At 45.0% G+C, this 14,079-nt stretch overlaps 1 protein-coding gene across 1 annotated transcript in view; it reads left to right on the plus strand.

Annotated features, from left to right (window-relative positions):
• The window catches only part of CHSY1 (chondroitin sulfate synthase 1), a 75,371-nt gene extending 66,932 nt beyond the window's left edge, over positions 1–8,439 (plus strand). The window contains exon 3 of the mRNA XM_017863398.1: positions 6,456–8,439. Coding sequence (XP_017718887.1) covers positions 6,456–8,048 — 1,593 coding nt within the window. The 3' untranslated portion in view covers positions 8,049–8,439. The remainder of the gene's footprint in view (positions 1–6,455) is intronic.
• Positions 8,440–14,079: the final 5,640 nt, after the last annotated feature.

A 14,079-nucleotide genomic window follows, 5' to 3' on the forward strand; every position in this document is an offset into this window, starting at 1 on the left:
TGGGAAGGATGGGAAGGGGGTGATAGAGGGTGCTTCATGGGGGGTGTTCACACTCAGAGCAAGGCCTGGCCTGGAGGCCCCATGGCTCTGGAGCCTGGTGGGGTGGGTCAGAGCTTCTCTAGGTTTTCCTTCCTGCTCCATTCAGAAATCACAGATGATGTATGGATTTCTTTCCTAACCTGGCTTTAATATCTCATTGACATTTTTGCTTTGAATTATACTTCATATTTCCTGTTCTTAAAGAGCTCTAAAGACAGCATATTTGATTTCTGCCTCTCCCTCTCTTATTCCACACACTGAGGGTAACAAGAAAATGTTTCCCTACCTCTGCACCAAAGCCATTTACGACAAGGCTTTGTACAGAAATTGGCTGAAGGGCACCATCTGAAGCCCATTTGGGCAGGTCTTGGTTAAGGTGGAGGTATTTGTCCTTACCTGTGACGGAGTGTCTGCTCACGTGTTGCTTAAACCTGCATCAACCTCTTTTAGAATGTGAGCTATTTCCTTGACGTCAGTTTAGATTTTTTTTAAAGATGATTACAGGTATGTGTTCTACCCAATCTGTCAGGTAGGAACTTCTTTGTCTGAATTGTTTATGTATCGTAGCAACATTAATAAATGTAATAAATTAATGAAAGTAAATCCTCTGGGACAGAGCAGGGGCCACCAGGCAGTCTGGGCATAGACTTGGCTTTATTTTAAGTTCACTTTCTCTCAGGTGCTCCCTCCCCCAAGCATATGTGCATGCACACCACTCACACACACCTTTTAATCTTATAACAGATTTCTTCTTCATTAAAAAAAGAAAATGGTTGGGCTTGGTGGCTCATGTCTGTAATCCCAGGACTTTGGGAGGCCGAGGCAAGCAGATTGCTTGAACCCAGGAGTTCAAGACCAGCCTGGGCAACCTGGTGAAACCCCATCTCTACAAAAAAATACAAAAATTAGCTGTATGTGGTGGTGCATGCCTGTAGTTCCAGCTCCCTGGGAGGTGGAGGTTGCAGTGAGCTGAGATCACAGAACTGCACTCCAGCCTGGGTGACAGAAGGAGACCCTGTCTCAAAAAAAAAAATATATATATATATATACACAATATATATATATATATAACACATTTATTTCAAACTTTTAGAGTTTAGCCAGAAGGTACTTACAGCACCTTTCACTGTAGTTTAAAACCCTCAGCCTGTTTTACAGCTTCTACCAGCCTGTTAGTCAATACTTTTCTCCATGTTTACCCCCTTAGCACACACTCTGTGAAGGTAACAACCATAGGCAGCTTCTAAAACATTTTGAGAAATGGATTCCTGAAAATGTGTAGGGATGTGGTGTCCTAGTGGGTCTGTGAGAAGTAATCAATCATGTAGAGGCCTCCCATGGGGGCCCGTCCTCCCTATGTGGCGTGTGGACAGACAGGAATAAAGTGTGCAGTCATATTTGGTCTAGGGAGTAAAAACAGGTGACCACTACATCATTCTCTCCAGAGTAGTATGTATTTTCTCTTTAAATATGCTACTGATTTTTGCATTTTAAAACACATCCTGGTCAGAGGAGCCCAGCCTTGTCCTTGTATGCTTTTTACCACGTATAAGATAATGAGTCTGTCCTCATCGGCTGATTCCTTCTGTATTGATGTCATTCAACAATTTCTCCATACTTGCTCTGCTTAAAGACCTCACTTGTTACGAACTCGATGTATCAAGCGCTGAGTTGGACTCTGGAGATGGAGACAGTGAGCACCCCTGCCCTCCCCTGGTTGCATATGTTCCCACAGCTGCCGCAGGGCCGTCCATGTGGTACCTCCTTGCACGGTCATTCTGGCCCATGCATCTTGTTTCCTGGATCCTGTCATCTTCTTTACAGGTTTCTTTCTTCGCTTTAGAGGAACACATCCTTCAATAGCTTCCTGGGAAGGAATGAATGCAAGGTAAAATTGAGTCCTGAGTATCTGAACATCTTTCCCTCTACTCACTTGATGGATAGTTTGGGAAGAGAATTCTACACTGAGAATAATTTTCCACTCCTCCCACTTTTGAAGGCATTGTTGTTCTTCAGCTTCCAGTGGTGTTATCTGTGTCCGGTGCCATTTCCATTTCTGATTATTTGTATATGCCCTTTTTCCTCCTCTTTGGAACTTTTTAGATTGCTTTATCCTGTAGTTTTTATACTGGATACTTTTATACTGTACTTTTTATACTGGATACCTAGAGTTTAACCCAGGCACCTGACTCCCTTAATTCTGGATCCTTTTTTTTATATTGTTGTTTTCCCTTCTATGTGCTTTTTGTTCCTAGAATGATTACTTTTCTCTCCTGTTGTCTTTTTTTTATCGTTAATGATCTTCTAGGGATTTCTTCAATTTTATCTTCAAACTCTACTCGTTTGTTTCGCTGTTTTGTGTTTGGTTTCGAGGGTTTTTTCCTCTGATTTTTCATGTTTATAGTTTTCTGTTTTGGTTGCATGGATGCACTATCTTCCCTTTGACTATATTGTAGCTTTTTGTTTTTGTTGTTGAGTTTTTCTTCTGTTCGCTGCGTTGTTTCTATACCACCAAGGTTTTTTGCTTTTGTTTTGTTATGTTTCCATCATTCCCATTTGGAACCCTTTTTCAGCTGCCTGATGATCCTTGACTGTTGATTCTCATTTAAGAGTGAAGCATTGAGAAGCTGACCAGAAGCTGTGTAGCTGAGGTTTTTAAAACTAGTATCTTTGCTGTAATGATCCAGCTTTTTGGTTGATGTTTTTGTTGCAGACTCTGGGTATCTATGGTACTGTTCAGTTGATCCAGAAGACTCTTCCAGTTTCCTGCTTGGGGTGGGGAGTGGGATAAGTGTTCTGGGAGGCAGGTGGGATGTGAGGGCAGGGTCCTGCTCAAGTCCCCGAATTTCCATTTCCCCATTATCAGAGTTGCACCTCACCACCTTGTGCTTGGGTGTGATTTCTGGAAAAATTAATATTCCGAGTTATGTATTTATCAAGGAAGTAAACCCAGAGGACTAAGATGTAGTATTCAGTCATAACTGTATGAAATAACTGTAGTACATACTCTACTCCTGTAGTGACTTCATAGCTACCTCCTGTTGCCATTGTGGTGAGCTCAGGTGTTGCAAATATAGGCTTGAAATGCTGGGTGACACTAATAATCCCCACCTGAACAGTTCATCTCTCCAGAAAATTGCATATTGCAGTAAAAAGTGATCTCTTGCAGTTCTTGTATTTTTCATCAGGTTTAGTGCAATACCGTAAACCTTGAATAACACCATGGGACCCATATGAAGTACCACTAACCATGCTGAAGTGGCTCCCAAGAAACAGAGAAAAGTCATGACATTACAAGAAAAAGACGAATTGCTTGCCTAGGTACTGTAGATTGAGGTCTGCAGCTGCAGTTGCCCATCCATTTCAGATATAGACGATTGATCTTGTAAACAGACAATGTAAACTCACAGTATGAATAAATACAGTGCTGTAAATGTGTTTAACTCTTCCTTCCATGCCATTTTCTTAATAGCATTTTCTTTTCTCTAGCTTCCTTTATTGTAAGAATGCAGTATATAATTCACACATCATGCAAAAGATGTGTTATTGATTGTTATTGGTAAGACTTCCAGTCAACAGTAGGCTATTAGTAGTTAAGTTTTTTGGGAGTCAAAACTCATACATGGGTTTTCGACTGCATGAGGAGTCGGCACTCCTAACCCCCACATTGTTCAAGGATCCGCTATATTTGGGAAGAGAGAAGAAAATCATGTGAGTTTTACCACTCCCATTTAGCCATAAGTCTCCAGTGTGTGTTCTAAGAATACCTCTGTGCTACTGTCTTGAAGCACTGTTGAGGGAGGAACACAATTCTGCAAGCAGACCCACGGGGAAGCTGCGGCATGACCCAGTGGGGCTGGAGAGAGAAGGGTCTGAGATACATGGGGAGATGGGATTGGCAGCATGAGCTTCCTGCAGGGCAAAGGAGGAACAGCACATGCTTCAGATTGTTCTCACCTCACTGTAGAAGACAGCTTGTAAGGCCAAACTGATGTGTGTTTACACTCTTGGAAATGGAGAGACCTTCCACAAAAAATGTTATGGTTCTTCATGTTCATTGTTAAGAATTTGGAAATTATAAGCAGATGAAATGGAAACAATATATACTTGAAACAAATATATATAAAATCTCTGCCAAAATTATTATCTAACTTTTTATCATATAGCAGAAAGTCATGATTCTGCTGGCTCTCAGGGAGCATGTAGGTTTGTGGGTTCTCTGCCGTAGTAGAGCCTTTCTTACCATGGGTCCTCAGGTGGAGTCAGCAGTAGGGTCTGGTGGCATGCACAGCTACTTAAGTCACGTTACAAAGGCTGGCCTTAGTGAAACAGGAAGCATGGCTCCCCAGACCCTGGGAGGATCTTCTGAGGCACCATAGCAGGTCCTTGTAACTGCTGTGCCCATAAGTGCCCCAACAGGATTGTAAAATGGCTATATTTGCTTCAAGGTTTTAGAGCCTGCAACAAATCTTTCTAAACCTTTCTTCTCTTTGAGTCCTCACATTACATTTGCCACCTTGTAGCCCTGCCGTTTGTACCCAAGAATCAGCCCAGCTGGAAAGTGGACAGTAAGGATGCTTTGGGCAGGAACTTCATAAGGCTTCTTTTGTTGTGACCCACAGAAGGAGCAAAGTAAAAAGAAATAAGTTAACGTGGTTGATCCAAGCCTGGTGGCAGGGCCTAGATCTTCATGTTGTTTGTATCTGGCCCGCCCATCCAGGGCTTGAAGGAATTCCGGCACCAGTTGCTTACTGCCTTCTCTCAGCAAGCCCCAGGTTACTTTTTTGCTTCAGTTTACTTAAAACAAGAGTTTGATATTTGCTTTCCTGTAGTTGATAGTAAAGTTGAGAGTAGGTAGCAGAAGAGGCATATAAAATTCCATATAAAGTGTGCCCTGTGTGCTGCATGGGGGTCAGAGTTGGAGTTTCTCCTCCTAGCCTAGGGAGGCTCTGCTTCCCACCCCTGTAGAAAACCTGACCACCTTTTCTAATTAATTGTACAGTGTGGCAGGGATTTCAGTGGTAAGTCCATGTGTGCACCTCCCATGTGGGAAGCATAAGCAGTGTGGGAAGGAAAGTTGGAAACAGCGGCGGCACTTTGGAGGACCTGTAATTCCGCTGTAATTCTTGCTCTAAGACCAGACTCACAGGTATCCAGGAGGTAAAGGTCAGCACTCCTCAGACCCCAGCTCTGTGCAGGGCCTGGCAGGCATGCAGGCTCCCTGTTTTCTTTTTACTTTATGAGAAAAAGAAATAAGGTATAAAAGTGCCAATTTATATTTCTCTACTATTATGGTAGTTGCAGTGGCTCAGGAAGGCAAATAAACCAGTCCGCCAGAATCCGCATCATCCCTTATCAAGAGTTAGTGTTTAACAGTATGAACAAAAAACCACCATGAACTTGAAACAGGACTAATTTACCAGATACCAACCTCAAATGCTTTCACTGAACATTTTTTGCAAACTATTATTCTACCTTCCAAAAGGCTTTGTAAAAATGTTCATCTCCTTGCTCAGATGTACTGAGGCATTAGGCACATTCCCTTCCTAACTTGAGGGAACCCATTTTGGCTGATGGCCCATAAGCTTATGGTGTCCCAAAACCTGCACCATGGGCTGGAGGCAGAGTTGGGGGAATAGTGAGCCCTGTGCGTCCTGCCTGTTTCCCATTTGCCAGCATTTTCTGAGCCCCCAAGCACCAAGCTCTGTGCTTGTGCCAGAGACCCCATGCTGAGCAAGCAGGCCCGCTCCTGCCTCCACAGAAGCCCTGGGAGAGGGGCACCTTCCTCGTACACAGGGAGGCCAGCAGCCTGAAGAGGGTTTTCAGTGCTTGCTTCCAGAGACTTCACAGAGCCTTGTTTCATCCTGACAGCGTCCTTGCAGGGCCAGGCCTCCTCCTGCCCTGATTGGCTTTCCTTTCCCTTAGCTCCCTGGAAGAAGGGTAACCGTTCACTCAGCTTGTTTGCCTGAAGTTCTTCTGGCTCTCAGGAGGAAGTTTATTCCCATAGATAGAAGCCGCAGGGTCTGCTATTCAGGTCTTCAGCAGGGACACATGACTCTGTGGGCCCCTTTCACAGGCATAGTGGGACGGGGGTGGCATTATCTTTCAGGCATGCTCATGTGGTGGCACCGTGATCTCAATTTTATACCTTTTCATTATGGGACAACTTTTTCATAATTCTGTTTGCCTGTAAAATTATATTGGCCAACTTTGGTTATTAACCCTTATTTTCTTAAGCAGTTTCTATATATGAATTCTTCTAACCACATTGGGCTGCTGTTGATGGGGCCTTATCTAGGGCCTTTTGTGTGCTGTGGTCCATTCAGAAACATTTCTAATATTTGTGTTTTCTTTAGCATGTGCTGGCACTCAATCATAGAATACTAAATTTGTGATCTCTTTTTTTCCCTTAACAGATGCAGCAGCTTTTTTATGAGAATTATGAACAGAACAAAAAGGGGTACATTAGAGATCTCCATAACAGTAAAATTCACCAAGCTATCACATTACACCCCAACAAAAACCCACCCTACCAGTACAGGCTCCACAGCTACATGCTCAGCCGCAAGATCGCCGAGCTCCGCCATCGCACAATACAGCTGCACCGTGAGATTGTCCTGATGAGCAAATACAGCAACACAGAAATTCATAAAGAGGACCTCCAGCTGGGAATCCCGCCCTCCTTCATGAGGTTTCAGCCCCGCCAACGAGAGGAGATTCTGGAATGGGAGTTTCTGACTGGAAAATACTTGTATTCAGCAGTTGACGGCCAGCCCCCTCGAAGAGGAATGGATTCCGCTCAGAGGGAAGCCTTGGACGACATTGTCATGCAGGTCATGGAGATGATCAATGCCAACGCCAAGACCAGAGGGCGCATCATTGACTTCAAGGAGATCCAGTACGGCTACCGCCGGGTGAACCCCATGTACGGGGCTGAGTACATCCTGGACCTGCTGCTTCTGTACAAAAAGCACAAAGGGAAGAAAATGACAGTCCCTGTGAGAAGGCACGCGTATTTACAGCAGACTTTCAGCAAGATCCAGTTTGTGGAGCATGAGGAGCTGGATGCACAGGAGTTGGCCAAGAGAATCAATCAGGAATCTGGATCCTTGTCCTTTCTCTCAAACTCCCTGAAGAAGCTTGTCCCCTTTCAGCTCCCTGGGTCGAAGAATGAGCACAAAGAACCCAAAGATAAAAAGATAAACATACTGATTCCTTTGTCTGGGCGTTTCGACATGTTTGTGAGATTTATGGGGAACTTTGAGAAGACGTGTCTTATCCCCAATCAGAACGTCAAGCTCGTGGTTCTGCTTTTCAATTCTGACTCCAACCCGGACAAGGCCAAACAAGTTGAACTGATGAGAGATTACCGCATTAAGTACCCTAAAGCCGACATGCAGATTTTGCCTGTGTCTGGAGAGTTTTCAAGAGCCCTGGCCCTGGAGGTAGGATCTTCCCAGTTTAACAATGAATCTTTGCTCTTCTTCTGCGACGTCGACCTCGTATTTACTACAGAATTCCTTCAGCGATGTCGAGCAAATACAGTTCTGGGCCAACAAATATATTTTCCAATCATCTTCAGCCAGTATGACCCAAAGATTGTTTATAGTGGGAAAGTTCCCAGTGACAACCATTTTGCCTTTACTCAGAAAACTGGCTTCTGGAGAAACTATGGGTTTGGCATCACGTGTATTTATAAGGGAGATCTTGTCCGAGCGGGCGGCTTTGATGTTTCCATCCAAGGCTGGGGGCTGGAGGATGTAGACCTTTTCAACAAGGTTGTCCAGGCAGGTTTGAAGACGTTTAGGAGCCAAGAAGTAGGAGTAGTCCACGTCCACCATCCTGTCTTTTGTGATCCTAATCTTGACCCCAAACAGTACAAAATGTGCTTGGGGTCCAAAGCATCGACCTATGGGTCCACACAGCAGCTGGCTGAGATGTGGCTAGAAAAAAATGATCCAAGTTACAGTAAAAGCAGCAATAATAATGGCTCAGTGAGGACAGCCTAATGTCCAGCGTTGCTGGAAAAGACATTTTTAATTATCTAATTTATTTTCAAAATTTTTTGTATGATCAGTTTTTGAAGTCCATATACGAGGATATATTTTACAAGTGGTTTTCTTACATAGGACTCCTTTAAGATTGAGCTTTCTGAACAAGAATGTGATCAATGTTTGCCTTTGAACACATCTTCTTGCTGAACATTATGTAGCAGACCTGCTTAACTCTGACTTGAAATGTACCTGGTGAACAAAACTTTTTTAAAGAAATGTTTTCTTTTGAGACCCTTTGCGCCAGTCCTGTGGCAGAAAACGTGAACATTCCTGCAAAGTATTATTGTAACAAAACACTGTAACTCTGGTAAATGTTCTGTTGTGATTGTTAACATTCCACAGATTCCACCTTTTGTACTTTTTTTTTTTACAATTGTTTTAAAGCCATTTCATGTTCCAGTTGTAAGATAAGGAAATGTGATAATAACTATTTCATCATTGTCTTCAGGAGAGCTTTCCAGAGTTGATCATTTCCCCTCAGTGGTACTCTGCTCAGCATGGCCACGTAGGTTTTTGGGTTTTTGTTTGGTTGGTTGTTTTATTTTTTATTTTTTATTTTTTTTTTGAGACAGGGTCTCGCTCTGTCTCCCAGGCTGGAGTGCAGTGGCACAATCCCGGCTCACTTTAACCTCCACCTCCCTGGTTCAAGCAATTCCCCTGCCTCTGCCTCCCAAGTAGCTGGGATTACAGGCACATACCACCACGCCCGGCTAACTTTTTTGTATTTTCAGTAGAAGTGGGGTTTCACCGTGTTAGCCATACTGGTCACGAACTCCTGACCTCTGGCACTCCACCCACCTGGGCCTCCCAAAGTGCTAGGGGTGAGCCACCACGCCCAGCTGGCCACTTAGGTTTTAAAACAAAAGGGGCATAAAGAAAGCACAGTGAGATATGTGGCCGTTCTCGTGGTAGTTCATTTGGCCTAAATGGACCTGGCATGAAATTTCAAGAAGGATGTGGCATTTTCTCTTCTTAACCCTTCTCTTTAAAGGGTATAATATTAATGTTTAGAATGACAAAGATGAATTATTACAATAAATCTGATGATGTACACAAACTGAAACACACACACATACCCCCTAATGAAAACATTGGGGAAAAATGTATTTGGTTTTGTTCCTTTCATCCTGTCTGTGTTATGTGGGTGGAGATGGTTTTCATTCTTTCATTACTGTTTTGTTTGATCCTTTATATCTGAAATACCTTTAATTTATTTAATATCTGTTGTTCAGAGCTCTGCCATTTCTTAAGTACCTGTTAGTATTATTTATGTGTATCAGGAATGTGTTTAGTCTTTTATTTGCAGTAAACCGATCTCCAAAGATTTCCTTTTGGAAACGCTTTTTCCTCTCCTTAATTTTTATATTCCTTACTGTTTTACTAAATATTAAGTGTTCTTTGACAATTTTGGTGCTCATGTGTTTTGGGGACAAAAGTGAAATGAATCTGTCATTATACCAGAAAGTTAGTTTTTTAAACTCTCAGATCAAATGTGCCTTAATAAATTTTTTTTTCATTTAGATTTCAAACAGTGATAGACTTGCCATTTTAATACACGTCATTGGAGATCTGCGTATTTGTAAATAGCCTGATGCTCCTTTGGAAAAATAAACCAGTGAACAATATTTTTCTATTGTACTTTTCAGAACCATTTTGTCTCATTATTCCTGTTTTAGCTGAAGAATTGTATTACATTTGGAGAGTAAAATCTTAAACACGATTCATAAAGTTTTTCAAGTTATTTGAGGGAAATACGTCTGTGGACTGCAGTTTGGGAGTGAAACAAAACCCAGATTCAAGTGCTTCCTTCTGTTTTTTCCTCGAATGAGCTTGTCCTTTGTTCCTCATCAACTTGCTGACTCCATGTTCTCCAAAACAAAGGTCTTCAAACCAGGCCCAGGCCCCGTCTGGCTCCTTGATAGAAATGTCCCCTCCTAGGCCCCACAGAATCTGCATTTTAACAAGTGCCTCAGTGGTGCTGAGGCACAACTCGGGGTTCCAGGATCAATCTAGCTAGAGGATAAATCAGCATAGTTGCAGTATAACCCAAGAATCAAAAGAAGTGAGATCTTTGATGCCAAGGTAGCAAGCTGGTGTGGACAAGCATTGCCCCCAGGACAGGTATATTTACAGTGTAATGACAGTTAAGTCCCAGCATAATGACATTGCACTCACAGAAAGAATTGCCGTAATTCAGCCTAATTGCCATTTACTCTGTGGGAGTGTTTAGTTTTTTCTTGGAGAAAAAGCAGAGACATTTTTATTCTTCGGTAAGGAAGAGTGTAATAATGCACCTTAATGACAAAGTATTATAAATTCTTTCCTATTTACCATAGTAACAGATGGGGGGAGGGGGGATTTGGGAGGTGGTTGAGTGACACGTTTGAGTGTTCATCCAGCATTTCGGTGACCCTTGGCTAAACCTGCCATTTCCTTCCCTGCTCCCACTCTTGATCAGGTCTATCCCTCTTCCCGATGGCGGTGTTGGTGTTCATGGAAGCACTGTCTCCCTTCCAGGCTTGGTTTCCAGAAACGCAGTGGGACCCCTCCTCTGGCTCCCCACCCTGGCAGTGGTGTGCCTGCACTCCGCATGCTGGCCTCCAGGTTCCACTCGCCTCTCGGTCACCTGGTGCTCTTTTGCCCAGAGGGTAGACTCAGCAGTTCCACTGGCACCCGGGTCCTCGAGCCTGGCTACTGTCCCTGCATCTCATCCCCCGTTCCACAGGGCACCTCCTCCAGCCACTGGGCCCCAAGTCATGGGGGCCTCCTTGTCTGTGGCCCTGGCACACACTTTTTCCTCCATCTGGACAACCTGACTCCCCAGGACGCAGCTGAAACACCCCACTGTCCACTCTGCTGCCGCCCTGGACCCTTCTGTGGGATGTGACAACAGCTGGACCTCCTCCTGTGGCAGTATCTCCCTCACTAGAGCCCCTCAAGGAGGCCGGGGGCTCTTGTTCCTGCCAGTCCCCTGGCATGTTGGGAACCACACTCCCCTACTCCCTCCAGTGCCCTCTCCACGTGTGCCTCCTGCCAAAGGCGTGCCCTCCTGTCCTCCGCAGTGAGCCCTCATGCCATTGCACAGGCTGAGACCTGCAGCCACTACTGGGCCTAGAAATAATCCGTACCCCCTGAAACTCAGGAAGCTTCCAACTTTACCCTTTCACTGTTGCTTCCTGTCTTAATGACTCCTGTGAACAGTATTTTAAAATTGTAGTGTGTAAGTATGGCCGAAGAAGGGGAGAAGGGCACAATCAAAGCATGAAGAACCTCCCTCCTTTCTCCCAGTGCCAGCTCAGGCCTTCCCACAAAGAGCCACCAAGTTTGTCCTGGCCAGGAAGGCAGAAGTGTACGTATAGATGCATAGACAACATTTTTGAACTTTGCACACAAAGGGAATTCCTTCTGTCTTGGGTATGGGGAGCCTCAGGGCAGAAGATGGACATGGCTTCATGACCCAGTGAGGTGTGTGGGGAGGGGTTGCCAGTGGGATCCTGGCCTTGTGGTTGGATGCCAGGAGCCCTGCCTGGAGTGGGACCAGGAGAGCCTTATGGGGCAGACAGCACTGGCAGACCAGGAGAACCTGCCGCTTGCTTCCAGAAAGCAGGTCATCTTCCCTGCACTGCTGTTTTAGGCTGGGATGAGACCGGAGCATGGATGTGGGCCTAGCATCCCAAGGTCTTCTGTGGAGGCGAGGCCATGTGTCACAAGGTCTTGAGACAGTCCCTCTTGGCTGCAAAAGCAGGGAGGCCTCGGGAGCGAAGGCGGCGCATTCCCTCCACTCTGGGATGGGAGGGCCAGGGAGGGCGTTTGTGAACTCGCAGCTTGGGCCCTTCAATAGTTCAGATAATGGAAGGAACTCTGACCCTCGGATGTCTCATCTTATTCCCGCCCCTGCCCCAAACACACCTTTGTGGCCTTGCTGATAAGTTATTGAGGCCTATAGGCAAAGTCTGTCTGAGCCCCTTCCTGCTATTTCACAAAGGCATCAAAGCCTAGGCCCTGACTGATCCCAGAAGTGGACATGGGTTTCTTTCCCCCGAGACCAGCAGGCTCAGAGCGCTCACCAGCCATCTACATAGCAGTTGGCCTAAGCAAAATGATGGTCATATTTGCCTCCTTGCCATGCCCTTGAAGGATCACCTAGAGGTCTGGGCGTTCCTGCAGCCACCTCCAGTCACTACTCAGTGTGTTCACCAAGTCAAATGTACACGCTAGTGAGTTACCAGCACCACAGTCCATCTCGTAAGGACAACACTTAGGTTATGGGAACCAGTAGCTTTCAGGGGCATTCTCTCAGCTGTTTAGGGTCTCGTTTCTCAAGACCCATCCTCCAGAAAGGTGACACACCTGCCTACTGCACTGAGGGGCTCCTGCCCAGGCCCCGGGTGGCAAGGTTTCCTCTTGTGCCCTCATCACAGAGGAAGCCAAGGGCCAGCCCTCACTGTGCCTGCACAGACGCCTGCCCTGGGGTATTAGGCTGCATTACTGCTATATAACTTGCTGTAATCTCTGCTGCAAAGGAGCTTATGTGCTTCAGCTGGAGCGGGGGTGGTCTGTCAGCTCAAGCGGCTGCACAGGGCTGCTACCTGCCGCGGTGGGTCCCGCTGTGCTTGCTAAACCCTTGAAAGATATCCCCTTCTGTTCTGCTTGAAATGAAAATGCTCGCACCAAATCTGCTTAGTCTAACTTGTTATAAATGCAATGAAAATGTAAAGGTTACAATGCAATGGATCAAATTACAGTAACTCATTTTGAATGGCTTCCAGTAGACAGCAGATGCTTCAGAGTTCGGTTTGGTTTTCTGCAGGGGTGTAGGGGTGAGAGAGGGGGTGTAGACCTTCACCGGAAACCATCGCATCAAACAGATTAGGGGATGGCTTGTCATCAGTGCAGTTAAAACACTTACATGCCTTTTGTCAGATATTTCTTAATATGTTTAATTTACTATTCATGGTATTTCAGTTATGAGGGTCTTCATTTCTTACTAATACAGACAAAAATGAAATGTTGTCCTTTAAAGAACATTCTGGCTACATTTCCTTTAAAACTGTAAGAGTAGTCGGTTATGCCTGACTGCTTTTTAATGAGAAAATATAATAAGAAATTGATCAAATCACTTAATAGCAAAGTGGTTGGGCAAGCTCTGGAAAATGCTTAAATGAAGCTGGCTTATCTGTAATGAATTCTCCATCACAATTAAGTCGGCGATGCTCCGGGGCTGCCGCTGCCCCCTTCCCCTTGCCAACTTGGCACGACTCATCCCCTTGGCTCATGCCACAGCCCTCCACATGCCTCACTCACTGCTTTACATGTGACCCTACTGGAGAAAAGAAATGCTTCTAGCCAAGCCTCAGAGCCACCTGTGTTTGAATTAAGTTTGGATTGAGTTTTAGGCAAAAGCTCAGAAAGGGGAATTTCATTTATAGCCTCAAAAGCCCTGGGCACACCCCGAGGTCTGAAGCTAGAAACAAATAATTTCTAAAAGTGCGCTTTCAAATGATCCCATTAGTGTTGTGAAGGAAGCATTTTGGGGATATATATATATATATATTGTTTTTTGTTTTGTTTTGTTTTTTGTTTTTTCTAGAGAGAGTCTCCCTCTGTGGCCCAGGCTGGAGTGCAGTGGCGCAATCTCGGCTCACTGCAACCTCCACCTCCCGAGTTCAGGTGATTCTTGTGCCTCAGCCTCCCAAGCTGGGACCTCCCAAGCTGGGACCACAGGCATGTGCCACCACCCCAGGTTAATTTTTGATACTTTTATGAAAATGAGACGGGGCTTCACTATGTTGAACCCCTCTACGGGGTAGACACGAGGTTTCACTATGTTGGCCGGGCTGGTCTTGAACTCCTGGCCTCAAGTGATGGATCTGCCTCAGCCTCCCAAAGTGATGGGATTACAGGCATGAGCAAGCGCCCGGCCTACAGTTTAGATTTTTGAATGGATTCTATTTCTTCCATGGTAAATAACAATGTAACTGCAGCA

This window comes from Rhinopithecus bieti, unplaced genomic scaffold, assembly GCF_001698545.2.
Source record: "Rhinopithecus bieti isolate Rb0 unplaced genomic scaffold, ASM169854v2 scaffold_69980, whole genome shotgun sequence".
In the NCBI taxonomy this organism is placed as follows: Eukaryota; Metazoa; Chordata; class Mammalia; order Primates; family Cercopithecidae; genus Rhinopithecus; species Rhinopithecus bieti.